This window comes from Ctenocephalides felis, unplaced genomic scaffold (genome assembly GCF_003426905.1).
Source record: "Ctenocephalides felis isolate EL2017-DRISC unplaced genomic scaffold, ASM342690v1 CF-g0.4_SCAFFOLD_01170, whole genome shotgun sequence".
In the NCBI taxonomy this organism is placed as follows: domain Eukaryota; kingdom Metazoa; phylum Arthropoda; class Insecta; order Siphonaptera; family Pulicidae; genus Ctenocephalides; species Ctenocephalides felis.
This window is the reverse complement of record NW_020537324.1, coordinates 76,654,785-76,672,519: the sequence shown is the minus strand read 5'-3', so window position 1 is coordinate 76,672,519 and position 17,735 is coordinate 76,654,785. Positions and strand designations below refer to the sequence as shown.

Genomic DNA, 17,735 nt, shown 5'->3' with positions numbered 1-17,735 from the left:
TTCATTCTTAAAAGTCTCACGAGTTTAGCAAAATCTTATCAAGATTTCAGCAAGATCTTAGCAAGGTCGTACCAAGATTTTCACAAGATTTTTGCCAGGTCTAGCAAGATTTTATCAAGATTTCAGAAAGATATTGGCAAGATCTTAGCAATCTTTTATCAAGCGCATCATTTGTGCAGTTTCTAGTTGAAATTTTAACAAGATTCTTACAGGATTTTTAAAAGATTTCGAAGAAAGTCTTACAAGTTTAGCAAAATCTAATCAAAATTTCAGCAAGACATTTACAAGGTCGTAGCAAGATTTTCACAAGATTTTTGCCAGGTCTTAGCAAGATTCTATCAAGATTTCAGAAATATATTAGCATGATCTTAGCAGGATTTTCTCAAGAACTTAGCAAAGTTTTAAGCAAGATTATTGCAAAAACTTTCGGAAGATTTTAGCAAGATTTGTAAAAGATTTTATCAAGATTTTAGTAAGATCTTAGCAAAATCTTCAGAAGATCTCAGCATGTCTATAAGCCTAGCAAAGATTTTTATATTTTTTTAGCAAGATGATGGTAAAATTTAAGTCAGGTTTTATTTTCAAGATCTTAGCAAGATTTTAGCAAGATCTTCTAAATATTTCAGCAAGTCTGCAAGTTTAGCAAATCTAATCAAGATTTCAGCAAGATCTTAGCAAAATCGTAGCAAAATTTTATCAAGATTTCATTAAGATCTTAGCAAGATTTTATCAAAATTTCAGAGAGATATTAGCAAGATCTTAGCAAGATTTTATCAAGTTTTTAACAAAATCTAATCAAAATTTCAGTAAGCAAGGTCGTTAGCAAGATTTTCACAAGATTTTAGCAAGGTCTTAGCAAGATTTTATCAAGATCTTAGCAATATTTTGGTAAAAAAAAATTTACAAGATTTTTACATTTTTTAGCAAGATTATAGCAAGATTTAAGTCAGATTTTATTTTGAAGATATTATAAAAAATCTAATCAAGATTTCAGCAAGATCTTATCAAGATCTTAACAAGGCCCGTAGCAAGATTTTATCAAGATTTCGGAAAGATATTAGCGAGATCTTAGCAAAATTTTTAAAAGATCTTAATATTTTGGCAAAATTTTTTACAGGTTTAGTAAGATTTTAGCAAGGTCTTAGCAAAATCTTATCAAGATTTCAGAAAATCAAACAACTCTAACAAATCAATCAAAAAGCAAGCAAGATCTTAGAAATATTTTAACAAAATTTAAGCAAGATTTTTACATTTTTTAGCAAGATTATAGCAAGACCTAAGTCAGATTTTATTTTGAAGATCTTAGAGAGATTTAAGTAAGCAAGATTCTTAAACAATTTCAAAAAGTCTTACAAGTTTAGCAAATCTAATCAAGATTTCAGCAAGATCTTAGAATTCTTAGCAAGATTTTCACAAGATTTAACAAAATCTAATCAAAATTTCAGCAAGCAAGATCTTAGCATGATTTTAGCAAGATCTAGCAAGATCTAGCAACGTCTCAGCAAGATTTAACCCAGATTTTTACATGATTTAAGCAAGAATTTAGGAAATTTTTCGTAAGATTTTAGCAAGATTTTAGTATTTTTACAAGATTTTAGCAAAATCTTAATAAATTTTAGCAAGATTCTAACAAGATCATAGCAAGATTTTTACAAGATTTTAAAAAGATTTTTACAAAACTTCAGCAAGATCTTAATAAGACATTGGAAGGATTGTAGCAATATCTCAGCAAGATTTCAGAAAGATATTAGCAAGATCTTAGCAAGATTTTTACAAGATTTTAACAAAATCTAATCAAAATTTCAGCAAGCAAGATCTTTGCATAATTTTGGCAAGATCTTTGCATGATTTTGGCAAGAACTAGCAAGGTCTCAGTAAGATTTAACCAGATTTTTACATGATTTTAGCAAGAATTTAGGAAATTTTTCGTAAGATTTCAACAAGATTTTAGTAATATTTTTGCAAGATTTCAGGAAGATCTTAATAAAATTCTAGCAAGATTCTAACAAGATCATAGCAAGTTTTTGACAAGATTTTAAGAAGATTTTTACAAAACTTCAGCAAGATCTTAACAAGATCTTGGAAGGATAGTAGCAATATCTCAGCAAGATTTTAGAAAGATATTAGCAAGATCTTAGCAAAATTTTAGCAAGATTTTTACAAGATTTTAGCAAGATCTTAACAAGATCTTGGAAGGATTGTAGCAATATCTCAGCAAGATTTTAGCAAGGTCTTACCAAGATTTTAGTAAGGTCTTAGCAAGATCTTAGAAAAATCTAGCAAGATCTAATCAAGTTGGTATCTAGTTAGAATCTAGTAACAATTTAGTTGATTTATTTGAAATTAGTTTCTCCATCATTTGTGCAGTTTCTAGGTGAGATTTTCTATGTGACGACCTGCGAAATACGCCTGACTGCACAGTAACCGCATGGCTTTTGTTAATACTTAGAACAAACTAGTATGGAAAGTTCTTCATAACATTGTACCTATCAGATGATTCATTTTCCTCATATTAGTGATGCTGAGTCCTAAAAAGTCCTGAACAGGTTTAAAAAGATAGGCGATGGCGATTCTCATTATCAGGGCACAAATGTAGGGCAAGGCAGACAGCAAACCATTCTGCAAATAGATAAACAAACTATGCAAATAGATAAACAAACTATGCAAATTTTACTATGTTTTCATTAGTTTATTTACCGTAGATAAAGCAAATACAATACGAGTCTACAAAAATATTTTATTACTCTCAAGATAAGATTTGTTGATGTTATTGTCTGGAATTCTACGAACAACATTTTGTATAGGGTCCGCCAAATAACTTTATTTTTTTTTACAAACTACTGAATATTTTCTAAAATTTCTTTTTCTATTTGAAAGTACAATTCCTTTCAGTTGATAATGAAATTAATTCAGTTAATAATTTAATTCAAAAATGAAGAAAAAAAGCCTCGGCTGACCTCGGTTGAAAAAAAAAAATGCAAATGAAAAATGTTAGGTGGCATACCCTATATTTGCACACAGTTTTCTATTGATCTTACCGCTTTCAAGTCGAAATACAAAAAACTTCCTTCATCAACATCGGCAAATTTATGGCCAAAGTCACGAATGCCCAAGTTTGACAAAAGTGGGCCACATTGTAGGCGTGTACTGGCACCGATTTTATTATGGAACCCCATGGAACTATCATTTTCTGGAAAAAAATAGAAAACAATGGTGAAAGATTGCTGGTTTATGTCAGGTTGTCAGAGGAACCCGGAACTCTAACCACTCTAAACTTAAATTACTAATTATTCTGTTGGATGACAATTGGCAAAATTTGTATTGGATCTGACTGATAAATAGAACAAAATTAAAAGACAAAAAGCTTGATGTCAGGTTGTCCGAGAAACCCACAACTCTAACCACTTAGTAACTGATACTAAGCACCAATGTAGCTAGTAACTTATTAATCTGTTGGGTGATAATTGATAAAATTGGTATTGGTGGATTTAGAAAATTCAGAAAAATTGGAAATGGTACTAAAACTAGCTTCAATTTTAAGGAGGATTAATAAAACTAATTCCAAAAATATTCTTGCCGATTGAGCCTTAAAATGAATAAAAACAAGTACTAAAATGAAACATCCTGGACGTCTAAAAATAAGTCTAATCCATATTGGTTCATCAGCTTTTTCTGGTCAATCATAAATACCATTCAGAAAGAATATTTTCTAGTCCATCTTTTATGATTGGTGATAAAAACAAAAATGACAGCTACTTGATTTCAGCTTGTCTGAGGAACCCGGAACTCAAACCACATAGTATTTGATACTAGACACTAATTTAGCTAGTAACTAATTCATCTGTTGGATTACAATTGGCAAAATTGGTGTAGGATTTGATTGATGGATTTAGAAAAATAGAAAAGCCTAAATGGTACATTTGGTACTAAAACAAGCTTCCATATTATGAAGAACAAATGAAATTAATTTCAAAAAAATTTTGGTCTTAGAAGAAATAAAATTTGTATTGAAACACAAACTCCAGGAAGTGCACAACATAACGATGTATATTAGTTTCAGATTTTTCTGATAAATGCCATTGATGAAATAAAAAATCCAGTTCATCTACTGACTTTGGCCAATTTTGTTCTAAGTTTGGTGACAAAAACAGTAACTTGTCCCGGCCATAACTAAAATCGCCTTAAAATAAATAAAATTTGTACAAAATAAAACATCCTGGACGTCTACAAATAAGTCTAATCCATATTGGTCCATCACATTTTCCTGGTCAATCATAAAACCCATAAAAAAAATCTTTTGCAATCCATCTATTACCATTGGCCAATTTTTATTTTTATATTTGGTGACAAAAACAGGAATTTGTTTACCTTATTATTAGTCCTGGCAATGACTGAATTCAAATACCGCCTTTCACCTGGAGCAATCCTAGGATGACTATCAGCATCATCAAAAACCACAAAGTAGTAGACGATTGAACATAATGTTCCAAAACCACCTGCAAAAAGAGTACAACTATTACTAGAGCAAGGTTATGGCAAGGCCATGTTATAAAGAATTTTATACTGAATATTGTCAAAGGCCATGCAGATGTTGTGCAGTCAGAATGCACAGCAAATACATGACATTTTGACAGTATTCAGTATGATTCAGTAGCATTATGTATTTAAAAACAATTAAAAATCATATCTACATAAAAGATAAAATTATGCTCTCCAAGGATCAGAGACATGGACTATAAGGAAGACCAAGAAAATTTGGAAAGCTTTGATACCTAAGAAATAAATACTACATTTTTTTTTAAATTGTTAGTATATATAAAAGATGAAATATTTTTGGAACATAGCTCTCCAGGGATCAGAAACATGGACTCTAAGGAAGACCAAAGTTGAAGAAAAATTCTAGTGTTAAAAAAAACAAAATTGTGGATTCATTCTGGAATAAGAGTGTTTTCTGCATGATGTTAAAAACAAAAAGGATAAACAATGCCAAAAAGCACAGAAAAAAGTCCATTTTGTAAATTAAAGACCAGGTCAAGAAATTACTTTTTCAAAAAAAATGGTACTGAGAACTACGTGTAAACACCAATTATGTCTTCTTGAGCTCTTCTAATCATCAATACAAATCCAATGCACTTTAAATCATTTAAATCGGTTCAACCGTTCTCTAGAAAATGCTAATGGCCATTTATCATATTTGGCCATTAGGATTTTCTCGAGAACGGATGAACCGATTTGAATTATTCAAAATGCGTTTGATTTGTATTGATAAAAAACGTTGGAAATAAAAGACGGTTTGAAGAAAATTGGATAAGATCCGTTTAAAAAAAATTGTCATGTCTACTGATCAGAAACAATAATTTTAAGAAATGGAGATAAAGCAGCAAATTACAAAGTGCCACAAAAAGTTGAAAAAAGCACTCTGGCGTTGAAAAAAATCTATATTGGATGAAAAGTATTTTTCTATTTAAAAAGAAGGCAAAATGCACAAAACAGAGAAAATTTTGGAAATCGAAGACCAGAACTTTGCAGCAAAAAGAACATTTTCAAAAAAATTGGTACTGAGAACTATGTGCAATTCCAATTATGTCATTATGACCCTTTCTAACCATCAATACGAATCCAATGCACTTTAAAACATTTAAATCGGTTCAACCGTTCTCTAGAAAATGCTAATGGCCATTTATCATATTTGGCCATTAGGATTTTCTCGAGAACGGAAAAACCGATTTGAATGATTCAAAATGTATTTGATTTGTATTGATGGTTAGAGAAGTTGATAAAGACGTAATAAGAGTTACACATAGTTCTAGGTACCTAGGACTTACACATAGTTTTCAGAACCAACTTTTTTAAAAATGTGTTTTTTTGCTTCCAACGTTCAGGTCTTCAATTTTCAAAAAAATCTCTTGATCTGTCAATCATTCGTAATTATGAAATCATGCAGATTTTTTTTGAATTTCAATAATTATTACAACTGTTAAATTATTAACATCTAGTAATATATATAATAAATAATAACATAAATTTAAATAAATAAATAAAAGTGCAAATGATAAAATTTACATGAAAATAATATCCGCAATATGATTTGATATAAAATATAAGCAAATAATAATAAAAAATTAATAAATAATTTATGCAGAAAATACGAATTCAATTATGTTTTGTTTATCACCAGGGTTTTTTATTCAACTTTCTGTGTTACTTATACTTGTTATTGTATCTTCAATTCTTAGAGTTTCTTAGAATTTTCTTATTGTATCTTTAATTCTTAGACATGGCACTGTTTTCAAATGGATCTGATCTAGTTCAGACAGCAAATTTCTTTTTTGTAACATTTTACAGTGCTTCATTTGGTTTGATTATTCATATCACAATTATTTATTTTATACATCAATTGCAATCCATTACCAGTGACGTAGAAGATCATAGGCCAACCCCCATCGATCCCAGTTTGGCACAAGGTACTCGCCAAAGGAAAAATAATAACATTGGCCAAAGGAAATCCTGTATAGGCAACTCCCATTAATTTTGTCCTTTCTGCAGGCGAAGCCCATTTTGCAAACAGGACATACATTGCAGGCAAACACAAACCCTAGAGGATAAAAGACACATCTTTAGGGTCAAAGATCATTTGAATTCACATTATTTGAAGTAATTTTTTTTTACTTACGCAAACAATTCCTTGAATGATCCTCAAAACAAAGAGCATCTCTGGATGCAACCTAGCAGCCACTGGCATCAACAATGTGCAAATACTTTGCAAAAGGTTTCCCAAGACGAAGAATAACTTGCCTCCAAATTTATCACTAAACCAACCTCCAAATGCCTGGCTGACGATGTAGCCGTAGAAAAATCCACTTAGAAGACGTCCTTGCAACTCTTTGCTCCAATCAAATTCCGCCTAGCAAATAAATGATTATTATAAAATTACTATCCTTTTAATATTAACTATGAATAAGCTTGACAAGAGTCTGAAATAATATCTATTATTATTGATTACGGCTTGCTTATGAATAAATAAAATAAATAAATAAATTGTAAACAAGTATCTACCAGGTAGGGTTTGTCGGTTTTCAAAAACCGGTTTTAAAAACCGTTTTTCGGCGAAAATTATGGAATTCGAAAACCGGTTTTTTAGTGAAAAAAGTCGGTTTTCACTGTATAAATAAAAAATGACAAATATAGCCAAATATAAAAGATAGATGAAAGCGTTTTGATTCTTGAAATCATATCGGTTCAATAGCATTTGATATCTTATCAGTCTGCAATGGTTCCCTGAAAGGTTTTGTATATATCAATTTAGATTTTTATACCAGTGTATATATTAATTTAAATCAGTGTGACTTCTTCTTGAAGAAGTAACTTCCTCCAATCAAGCTTACAAAAAAGAGTTTTAAACCCTAGAAGCCACAAACAAAAAACTTAGAATTATTATATCAGGCTTTAAAAACAATTTAGAATAATGTGGTCGCAAGTATGAGAGTATTTTCTATTTTAGGAAATTTTGTGAGTAACAAAGGACACGTCTAAGTAGCAATTCGATAGACGTTCTCAGTTTTTTTAAATCATATTTTATTAAACAAAAAAACAACTAGAATGTTTAAAATTATTTAATTAAAATTGTTCGGAACAGACAATACCTGAGTTTAGCTTAATTGTTTTTAAAACTAAAATTGATATTAACAAGTATGTATCAACATGTGTCTAATATTTCATTCTTTCTTTATTTTTTTAATGATTTTTTTTATTAACTTCCCGAAGGAGAAGTTTATGTTTTTATAAAAAAATCCGAATTGCTAATTTTATGTTTCTCGACGTTTCAAGCCATTCTGAATCGAATGAGACCAAATTTGGGAAAAATATGTATGTGTGTGTGAACAGATTTTTTGACGTAAATCGAAGTCTCCTCAAAAACGGCTCGACCAATTTTGAAAATTTAAAAGCCATTCGATGTATCTCGACGAGGACTAGCGTTTATCAATTTTGCGCCATGATTAGTCAAGCCGTTTCTTTGTAAATAGCAGAAAAGTGAAAAAAATTTCGTCCACGTTTTAGCCCGCAATTCTGAATCGATTTTGAAAATTCAAAAACCGTTCGAAAGATATTGGTTGGGAATCGTGCTGATTAGTTTTTGGTAGAGATCGGCCGGGCCGTTTTCTTGTAATAAAGTTTTCAATAAAAAAAATTCGACGATTTTTATGATTATTTTTTTGACGGTAGATACCATAGTCTTCTAGATCATACTAAAATATTACGGCTCTACGACAACTGGTTTAGCTTTAAAAATTCGTCAAAGTTTGCATAAATTAGTATGGTCTTTTTGGCATTTGTCAAAATTAGACCTTTCATCGACGTTTTTTTTAAAAACACCTGAACCGATTTCAGAAATTTAAAAGCCATTCGATGTATCTCGATGAGGATGATCGTTTGTCAGTTTTGTGCGACGATCTGCCGAGCCATTTCTTTGTAATTTGGAAAAAAAGGTTAAACTTTTCGTCCGCATTTAAGCTCATACTACCGAATCGATTTTAAAAAATCATAAACTGTTCGAAAGATATTAGTTGGGAATAATACTGATTAGTTTTAGTTGAAAATCTACCGAGCCGTATTTTGTAATTAACTGTTGAAAAAAACTTAAGACGATTTTTATGGAACTTTTTTGGGCGACATATTTCATGGTCTTAGAGAACTTATTGAAATTTTTCGGCCTTACAACAAGTAGTTTAATTTTAAAAATTCATCAAAGTTTGAGAAAATGAGTACTTCTGTTGACGTTTGGTAAAACTAAAATTAGACGATTTACTTGGTATAACGATAGAGTACTTGGTCTTAATGAACATACTAGACAATTAAAATTCTACGAAAACTGGTACAATTATAAAAATTATTGATTTTTGAAAATTTGCTTTTAAAAAACACTCGGACCGGGTTGACGTGTTCGATTTTCAATAAATCTATTTCGAATACTTTTAACTACTCATAAATTAATTTATCTATCATGGATTAAGTCGATTATTTACATAAATCGGGAAGTTCAAGTATCTTGTTTCATTTATTCATGCTTTACTTTTTGAAACTCTAGTACTACCTTTAAATTAAGTTGTAACTAAAAAAAGATCAGTGGCGTAGAAACTATTTCATATTATACTTTTTATGTAAATTTTATTTGCAAATTATATTTTAATTATATTATTTTCGTATATTAGTACCAGACTTAGTAGTTCTTCCTACTCACCATATCATAAAGACTAACAGCACCACCATCACTCTCCTCCAAAGCATAGCATCCAGGCTGCCTAACTCTGGTAAAATTCGCATCTCCTTCTTTTGGCAACCATTTATCAAGTGTCCCATTTATCTCCTTACCCTTAACCATGCAAACAAGGGCGAAACTCAAATTGAATCTCATAAGAATCAGATTGGTGGTCGTGAGAAAGGCGCAAAGTGTGAAGACCAGTCTGCATGAGCCCCATAGGGGATAGTGGGGCAGGGTGTACATTGGAGGTGACTCTTGCTGGTGGTTGTTTGGGGTAGATTGATGCTGGTGCTGGTGGTGGTTTGGGGATGTGTTGTGGCCATTTTTGGAGTCTTCTTGTTTGTTCACCGGGCCTGTGCCGTGTTTTGTAGTCATTTATCTGGGGGGTAAAAGGGTAAAGAGATTAGTAATAGAAATAGACATAGTTGATTAGTAATAGAAATAAAAATGCGAATTTGGGATTTTTATTAAAAAAAACTGCAGATGCAATAGAGAGAATATCAAATTTGTATTTTTTGGAGGGTTGATTTGTATATTTAGATATTCATACTAGATACTCAGAAAAAAATAGGAAATTGTTGCTTTATCAAAAGGTTGCGTACCCTATCAATATTGTTTCATATTATTCCAAATTTTAATGAATTCACATAATTGCTATTACTAGTACTGACTCTTAATTTAGTAAGATTTTAGCAAAAATTTACCAAGATTTTAGAAAGATCTTGACAAGATATTAACAGGATTTTTCTAAGATTTTAGCAAAATCATGGAAAGATTTTGAGAAGATTTAGCTAAATTTTACCAAGATTTTTACAAAATTTCAGCAAGATTTTAGAAAGATTTTCGGAAGATTTTCACAAGTTTTTACAGCTTAACAAGGTCTTACGTTAGCAAGATTTTTGCAAAATTTTTACAAGATTTAAGTGATATGTTATTTTTAAGATCATAGCAAGGTTTTTGCAAGATTTTTACAAGACTTTAGCAAGATTTTATCAAATTTCAGTTTTATCAAATTTTCCAAAGTATTAGCAAGGTCTTAGCAAGATTTGGATAAGCATGATTTTTACAAAATTTTTACAAGATCTTGGCTACATTTTAGCAAGATTTTAGCAAAATCTTATCAAGATCTTTATCAAGATTTTAGCAAGATTTTAGCACGATTTTAATAAGATTTTTACATTTTTTTCAAAATTAAAGCAAGGTTTTAGAAATAATTTTTCAAAATTTTAGCAAGAGAAAGGTTTGAGCAAGATTTTCGCCAGATTTTTGCAAGATTTCAAAAAGATTTTAGTGAGATTTTAGCAAGATTTTTAAAAGATGTTAGCAAGATTTTACAAAGATTTTAGTAATATTGAAGCAAAATTTTAGCAAGGTTTTTACAAGATTTTAGCAAGATCTTAGCAAGATTTTAGAAAGACTGGAACAAGTTTTGCCAAGTTTTACGAAGATCTTGGCAAGGTTTCAGAAAAATTTTTTCAATTTTTCAGCAGTATAACAAGTACAGTAAAATCTAATCAAGATTTCAGCAAGATCTCATAAAAATGTTTGCAGGATTTTCGAAGATTTTTACAAGATTTTAACAAAGTTTTAGCAAATTTTTAAAAGATTTTTACAAGATTCTAGCAAGATCTTAATAATATTTTATCAAGATTTTAGAATTTGTTTTGCAAGAATTTAACAAGATCCTAGCAATATTTTAGCAAGATTTTCGCAATATTTTTACATGATTTTTACAAGATTTTTACAATATTCTAGCAAAATCTAATAAAGATTTTAGCAAGATCTCAGCAAGATTTTAGCAAAATTTTAGCAAGATTGTTACAAGATTCTAGTAAAATCTAATCAAGATATCAGCAAGATCTTATTTTTTTTTTGCAATATTTTATCAAGATTTTTACAAAATCTTGCTAAGATTTTAGCAAGATTCTAGCAAAATCTAATATAGATTTCAGCAAGATCTTAGAATTTTTTTTGCATAATTTTCAAAGATTTTTTCAAGATTTTAACAAGGTATTAACAAGACTTTCACAAAATTTCCGCATGATTCTAGCAAGATCTTAACAAGATTTTAACAAGATCTTAGTAAAATTTTAATAAGATTATAACAAGATCTTAGGAAAATTTTAATAACATTTTAACAAAGATTTTAGTAAGATTGTGGCAAAATTTTAGCAAGATCTTAGCAGAACTTTAACAAAATTTTAGCAGTATCTTAGAAAGATTTTAGCATGATTTTTACAAGACTCTAACAAAGTTTTAGCAAGATCTTAGTAAAATCCTAGCAAGATCTAGCGAGATGTTAGAAAGATCTTAGCAAGTTTTTTTTACAAAATTTTCGGAAGATTTTAGCAAAATTTGAGCATGAATTTTATCCAGATTTTAGCAAGGTCTTAGTAAGATTTTATCAAAATTTCAGAAGGATCGTAGTGAGATTTCAGCAAGATTTTAGCAAGATTCTAACAAGATTATAGCAAGATCATAGCAAGATATTAGAAAAATCTTTGCAATATCTTAGCAAGATTTTTACTTGATTTTAGCAAGATCAAAGCTAAATTTTAGTAAGATTTCAGTAAGTCGAACAAGTCTATCAAGATATTATGAAGATTTCAGCAAGTCTAACAATTCTATTAAGATCTAAACAAGATCTTAGCAAGATTTTTACAAGATAGTTTGATAAAATGATAAAAAAGTTAAAATCGAGTTGCAATCTAGTTAGAATCTAGTAATAATTTAGTTGATTTATTTGGAATTAGATTTTAGTATTTTGTGATATTTTAGATAGTATTTAATAATTAATATTTAATTAATTTGTAATCTAATGAGAATCTAAACAAAATCCAATAAATGTCTAACAAGAACACAATAAGAAATCTCAAATTCAATAAGAATCCAGTCAAAATATATATGTTCCTAGCAATAAAAATCAAATTCTTGTAAGAATGATAATATTCTGATAAATCACATTATATTATTCATTATTATTGTTGTTATTATTATTAACGTATAGTTGTAGTAATAAAATCATATTAAAACAAAATTGAAAACTCTAGCAAATTCTATATAAATAAAGTCATCACATTTAAAAAAAAAAATGACAAATATGACTGCATGATTTAAATTAAACAATTGTAGTATTTTGAGCGGTACAAAAGCATTCCAAAAGAGTATTCATATTTAAATTCTACAAACAAATTCTACAAATAAAATCTTCTCACTATTCCTGCATTTGTGCTAAATCTTTTCTTCACAGTGCATATTTCACCTCCTAGTCTTTCCAATTTTTTATTACCAATAAAACAAATTTGTGACTTCAAAATAGTTATTATCCAACAACGGAATTTTTGTAAATTTTCCCAAAAACATAGCTACAAAGATAGCTAGTAGCTACAGTTGCGTTATGCGCCCGACAGAGCTGGGATTCAACTAGTGAACTAAAGGAATACATTGAAACGTTGTGAAAATAGGGGAAAACCGGGAAATAAAGGATAGATGAATTTATAAATAAATATTTGGTTAAAATTGATTAAATTATAAAATTAGAACTTTGCAAGACCTTAGCAAGAGTTTTGCAAGATTTTTGCAAGAGTTTTGCAAGATTTTTACAATTTATTCGCAAAATTAAATCAAAGTTTTAGAAAGAATTTTCCAAAACTTCAGCAAGATCTTAGAAAGATTTGAGCAAGATTTTTGTCAGATTTTTGCAAGTTTTTAGTTAGATTTAAGCAAGATTTTTACAAGATTTTAGCAAGAGTTTGCAAGAGTTTTGCAAGAGTTTTGCAAGATTTTTAAAAGATTTTTACAATTTATTTGCAAAATTAAAGCAAAGTTTTAGAAAGAATTTTTCAAGATTTCAGCAAGATAGAAAGATTTGAGTAAGATTTTCCCTAGATTTTTGCAAATTTTAGTGAGATTTCAGCAAGATTTTTACAAGATTTTAGCATGATCTTAGAAAGATTTGAGCAAGATTTTCGCCAGATTTTTGCAAATTTTAGTGAGATTTTAGCATGATTTTTACAAGATTTTAGCATGATTTTACCAAGAATTTAGCAATATTTTTCCAGGTTTTTTCGAGATTTTAGAAAGATTTTAGCAAGATTTTCACAAGATTTTTACAAGATTTTAGCATTGCCTTAGCAAGATTTTTACAAGATGTTAGAAATTAGCAAGATTTTAGTTAGATTTTAGAAAGATTTTAGGAAGATATTAGAAAATATTTTACAAGATTTTAGCAAGGTCTTAGCCAAATTTTCTACAAGATTTTTACCAGATTTTAGAACTTAGAAATTGGATTTTAATAAACAATTGTGTGACCTACAAAAATAATATCTATGCAGTTGCTCCGGAAGCTATGAAGTTAATTAATCATAAGTTTTTTGGATATATGTTCAAAAATTCCTGAATCTTTAATATTGCAATTGTGTACACAAACCACAAGATACTATTAAAAAAATTAATGCAATTCAGGAATTTTTAGAACGACAAGAATAAAAGTGTTAAGTGCAAATTTTTACCACAGTTCTATGCTTAGAAATTGTTGCCAATTATAATATACTATTAACAATTTTACGCATTTAGTATTTTAGTATATTTGTTCATCTTTCCCCGTTTTTCCCTATATATCGATCCGTTGTTCGTAGTCGTTGCACACAAAATAGTTCTATATTTAGGTAGCTAACTTGAATAGAAGCTGTAGCTGTAGTTTGACACGATGCCATCCGTTTCTATGACGAAGACAGACGTCTTATTGTTGCATAAATAAGGAAAAGTACTAATAAAAGTCAAGTCAAAATCAATAATAAAATATTGATATTGATAATTTTTAAATAAGTTAATCAACAATTAACGATTAAAGAAAAGTGGCGAGCGTAACTCACTTAGCAGCGTGTCCGACTCACACGACAGGGATCTATGATTCGAATCTTGTCATTAACTTATAATTTAAGAAAAATTATATATGTTGTTAATTCAAAACTAATTAGAATTGTATTTGTTAAGTAGAATTTGAATTAAAAAATTAGGTAAAAATAGAAATTACAGAAAGAGTTGTAAAAATGAAAATAAAGAATGAAATGGAACGTTGAATAGAATTAGATACTATAAATGAGAGCAAAAATTAAATAAAGAGAATGAAAAAGTCAAATTGAAGAAATAGAATTGAAAGAAATTGAAAAAAAAAATTAAAATGAATATAGAATAGGATAGAGTTTATATAGATTGAATATGACATAAAAATAACTTGGAAAATTGAACTAGCAAATTATAAAATATACTATTTGTAGGAGTGTCTGGTGTAATACATACAACAAATATTAGAAGAGTACATTTAATGAAATTCATGTTAAAATGAAATAAAGTCTATCAACATAAAAAATTTCAACAGTTAATTACGAAGAAATGGCTCGGCCGATCTATATCTAAAACTAATTAGCACAACTCCCGAATAATATCTTTCGAATAATTTCTGAATTTTTAAAATCGATTCAGCATTTTTGGCTAAAACGTGGAAGAAAAAATTTTCATTTTTCTGCTAATAAAGAAACTAACAGTAAAAATTAACAGTATCCTTTTGTAATTAATCATTACAATATCTTAGTAAAAAATAATTATTAAAAAAATAATTTGAAATAAATATTGAATTTTTTAAAAGTGTCTTGAAAGAAGAAACTTGAATCAAAAATTATATAATATCTTAAACTGTTAAGTAGAAAGAAATAGTTTGACTGGGTTTCATATAAGTTCTATACATGTTAATAATTAATAAGCAATTGTTATAACTAATTATAGAAGATTTAAAATATAAAATAAAATAATTATATAAAAAAATAATGAAATATTTATAAAATTGTTCGAAGATTTTATGCATGCATATTTATGCATGCAAAACAACTATTACTCATAGATAATTTTTAATGAAAATAATTATATATATATATATATATATATATATATATATATTGACATTTCTATATAGGTTGAGGACCAATATAATTATAAAACCATAAATGTTTTTATATTTCTATTGAAAACTACATATGTCTAGTAGTATTCTATATGTTTATTATGCTTGGCTGATTATTTCCATAAAACCTGATCTTGGATACAAATACAAATATACATATACAACTTGTACATATATAAATTAATATATATATATATATATATATATATATACATACATATATATATATATATATATATATTTATATATTTAAATATAATATATGGCATATATGTTTTTTAGCTCCAAATTAATAACGCATGATTGCAAATATACAAAAGAAGCTATTTGTGCCTATTTAATTAAATTTAAATAAAAAAACATGACTTGTGCAAAATAGAATAGAACAAATCTATTTTTTACTGACTAGTTAGTATAATTTATTTATTAGTCATAGACCAAAAAAATGTAGCACAATTATTTGTGTAATAACAATAAATTCAAATTAAATAATAAAATGAGAGACCAATATAAATAAAATTTAATAGTATATTTGTGAATTTATATGAATTTATTTGTCCATTTTCTATATTATTTAGTTTCGTTTCTGAATATTTTTTGCTTGAAACAAACTCCAAAAAAATTTTTCATATCCAAAAAAATTATTTTTATAACTAAGAATTAAAATTTAGCAATTTTTATTGATAGTTGACAATAAATTATTTCTTTCTGTGTTAATAATAATATTATAATTTAAATGTTTTTGTGTATTTTTTTTAAATTTTAACCAAGAACAAAGGCTTCAACTAACTTTGAAACAAATTAATCAACGGAATTATCAAAAGATTTATTTCGAATTAATATATTATTCCGGCGGATTATTTTGAAACAGATTTAGATTTCTTCTAAAAGACCAAAGAAAAAATTAAAAAAAAACGAGCTAACATATTATTTTTAAATATTAAACTTATTTAGCTACGGTAATAAATTTGTTTTAAAACACACGTCATTGTAACTTTACAAAGACATATTTGTGTGCAAATTTAATTAATTTTATTTATTATTAATATATAGTAATTTTCACATTTGTTCTGGAAAGGATTAAAAATAAAACTTAAGTAGGATTAAAAATAAGATTATAAAACCGTAGAATTTTTGAAAATAAAAAGAATTTTGAATATTAAAAAGATGACTAGTGCAAATTACACTAGTACTACTTTTATACTGTTATAAAAATGTGGGATATTTTTTGGATATTCATGTAATAATACATTTAGAAAAGATGATAATAAAAAATAATAAAATTGCTGATAATAATACTGAATTAATTTTGTCTTTCTATTTTTATATAGAATCAATTTTTTATTTTTTATATGTTTTAAATCTTTATACAAAAATGCTAGTTATCGAATTAAATATTTGCCGGATAACTTTTTTTATGTATTATCAAATAACAACTTTTAAATTTCCCATTTAAAATATTTACTTTTTTAAAAATTGCAGTAAATAGATTATTTAATTATCCGGAGTACTTAAATCATACGATTAATTTTTAAAGACAAAAGTCAAATATTATATATTTTATAAAATATCTAAAATTGAGCTTTTATACGAGTTTTTTTAAATTAAAAATTCTGCAAAAAATAATTCTTTCCCCTTATTTGCACAACGCTCTTAATTTGTTTAAAAAAAATCCAGTATGATTTCTGATTTGTTTTTTTTTTTTATAATTGCACTATTAATTCTGAAGTGTTTTAAGTTGAGTATGTTGCTTTCCAATCCATAAACTATGATCACAAATACTAAAACTGATATTTTTTTTTAAATTTTGAGTTAATAACAATAATCTGAACAAAAGTACCTAGGCACTATAATTTCTTTACAAAAACGCAGAAAATATTTTATAGTTCAAGTAATTTTTAAAATTACACTAATCATTCTAGAATGTTGTAAATTGAGTATGTTGCTTTCCAATCCATATACTATGGCCACAAATACTAAAACTGATACATTTTCTTTCAAAATTTTGAGATAATAGCAATAATCTGAACAAAGTGCCTCCTAGGCACTATTGTTTCTTTACAAAACCGCAGAAAATATTTTGTAATTCATTGAATTTTTAAAATTACACTATTGATTCTAGAATATTGTAGGTTAAGTATGTTGTTTTTCAATCCATATACTATGACCACAAATACTAAAACTGATATATTTGCTCCCAAAATTTTATTTTATTAGCAATAATATGAACAAAGGACGCCCTAGAATTCTTTTCCAGCCCACTTGATTGATAAATTTCGGTCAAACCCATTTTTTACTCCAAATTTTTATACCAAAAGTGTCTTAATTTTTTTTTCTGGTTTTGAGACTATCGACCGACATTGAACAAGCAAGTTTTTTGTTCAGAAAAAAAATTAGGCACGTTTGTAATTTTATATAATTTAAATTCATAATTACATAATGGCAAAATCAATATGACTTCGAATGTTTGAATAATTAATGGATTATTGGAAAGCGTGATGTTATTGAAATTAACCA

At 27.7% G+C, this 17,735-nt stretch overlaps 1 protein-coding gene across 1 annotated transcript in view; it reads right to left on the bottom strand.

Annotated features, from left to right (window-relative positions):
• The window catches only part of LOC113367654 (uncharacterized transporter slc-17.2-like), a gene marked incomplete in the record, with an annotated part of 34,602 nt that overhangs the window by 11,448 nt on the left and 5,419 nt on the right, over window positions 1–17,735 (bottom strand). Inside the window, 5 exon segments of the mRNA XM_026609241.1 lie at window positions 3,065–3,190; window positions 4,369–4,496; window positions 6,412–6,595; window positions 6,674–6,904; window positions 9,239–9,638. Of these exon segments, the coding sequence (XP_026465026.1) occupies window positions 3,065–3,190; window positions 4,369–4,496; window positions 6,412–6,595; window positions 6,674–6,904; window positions 9,239–9,634 (1,065 nt within the window).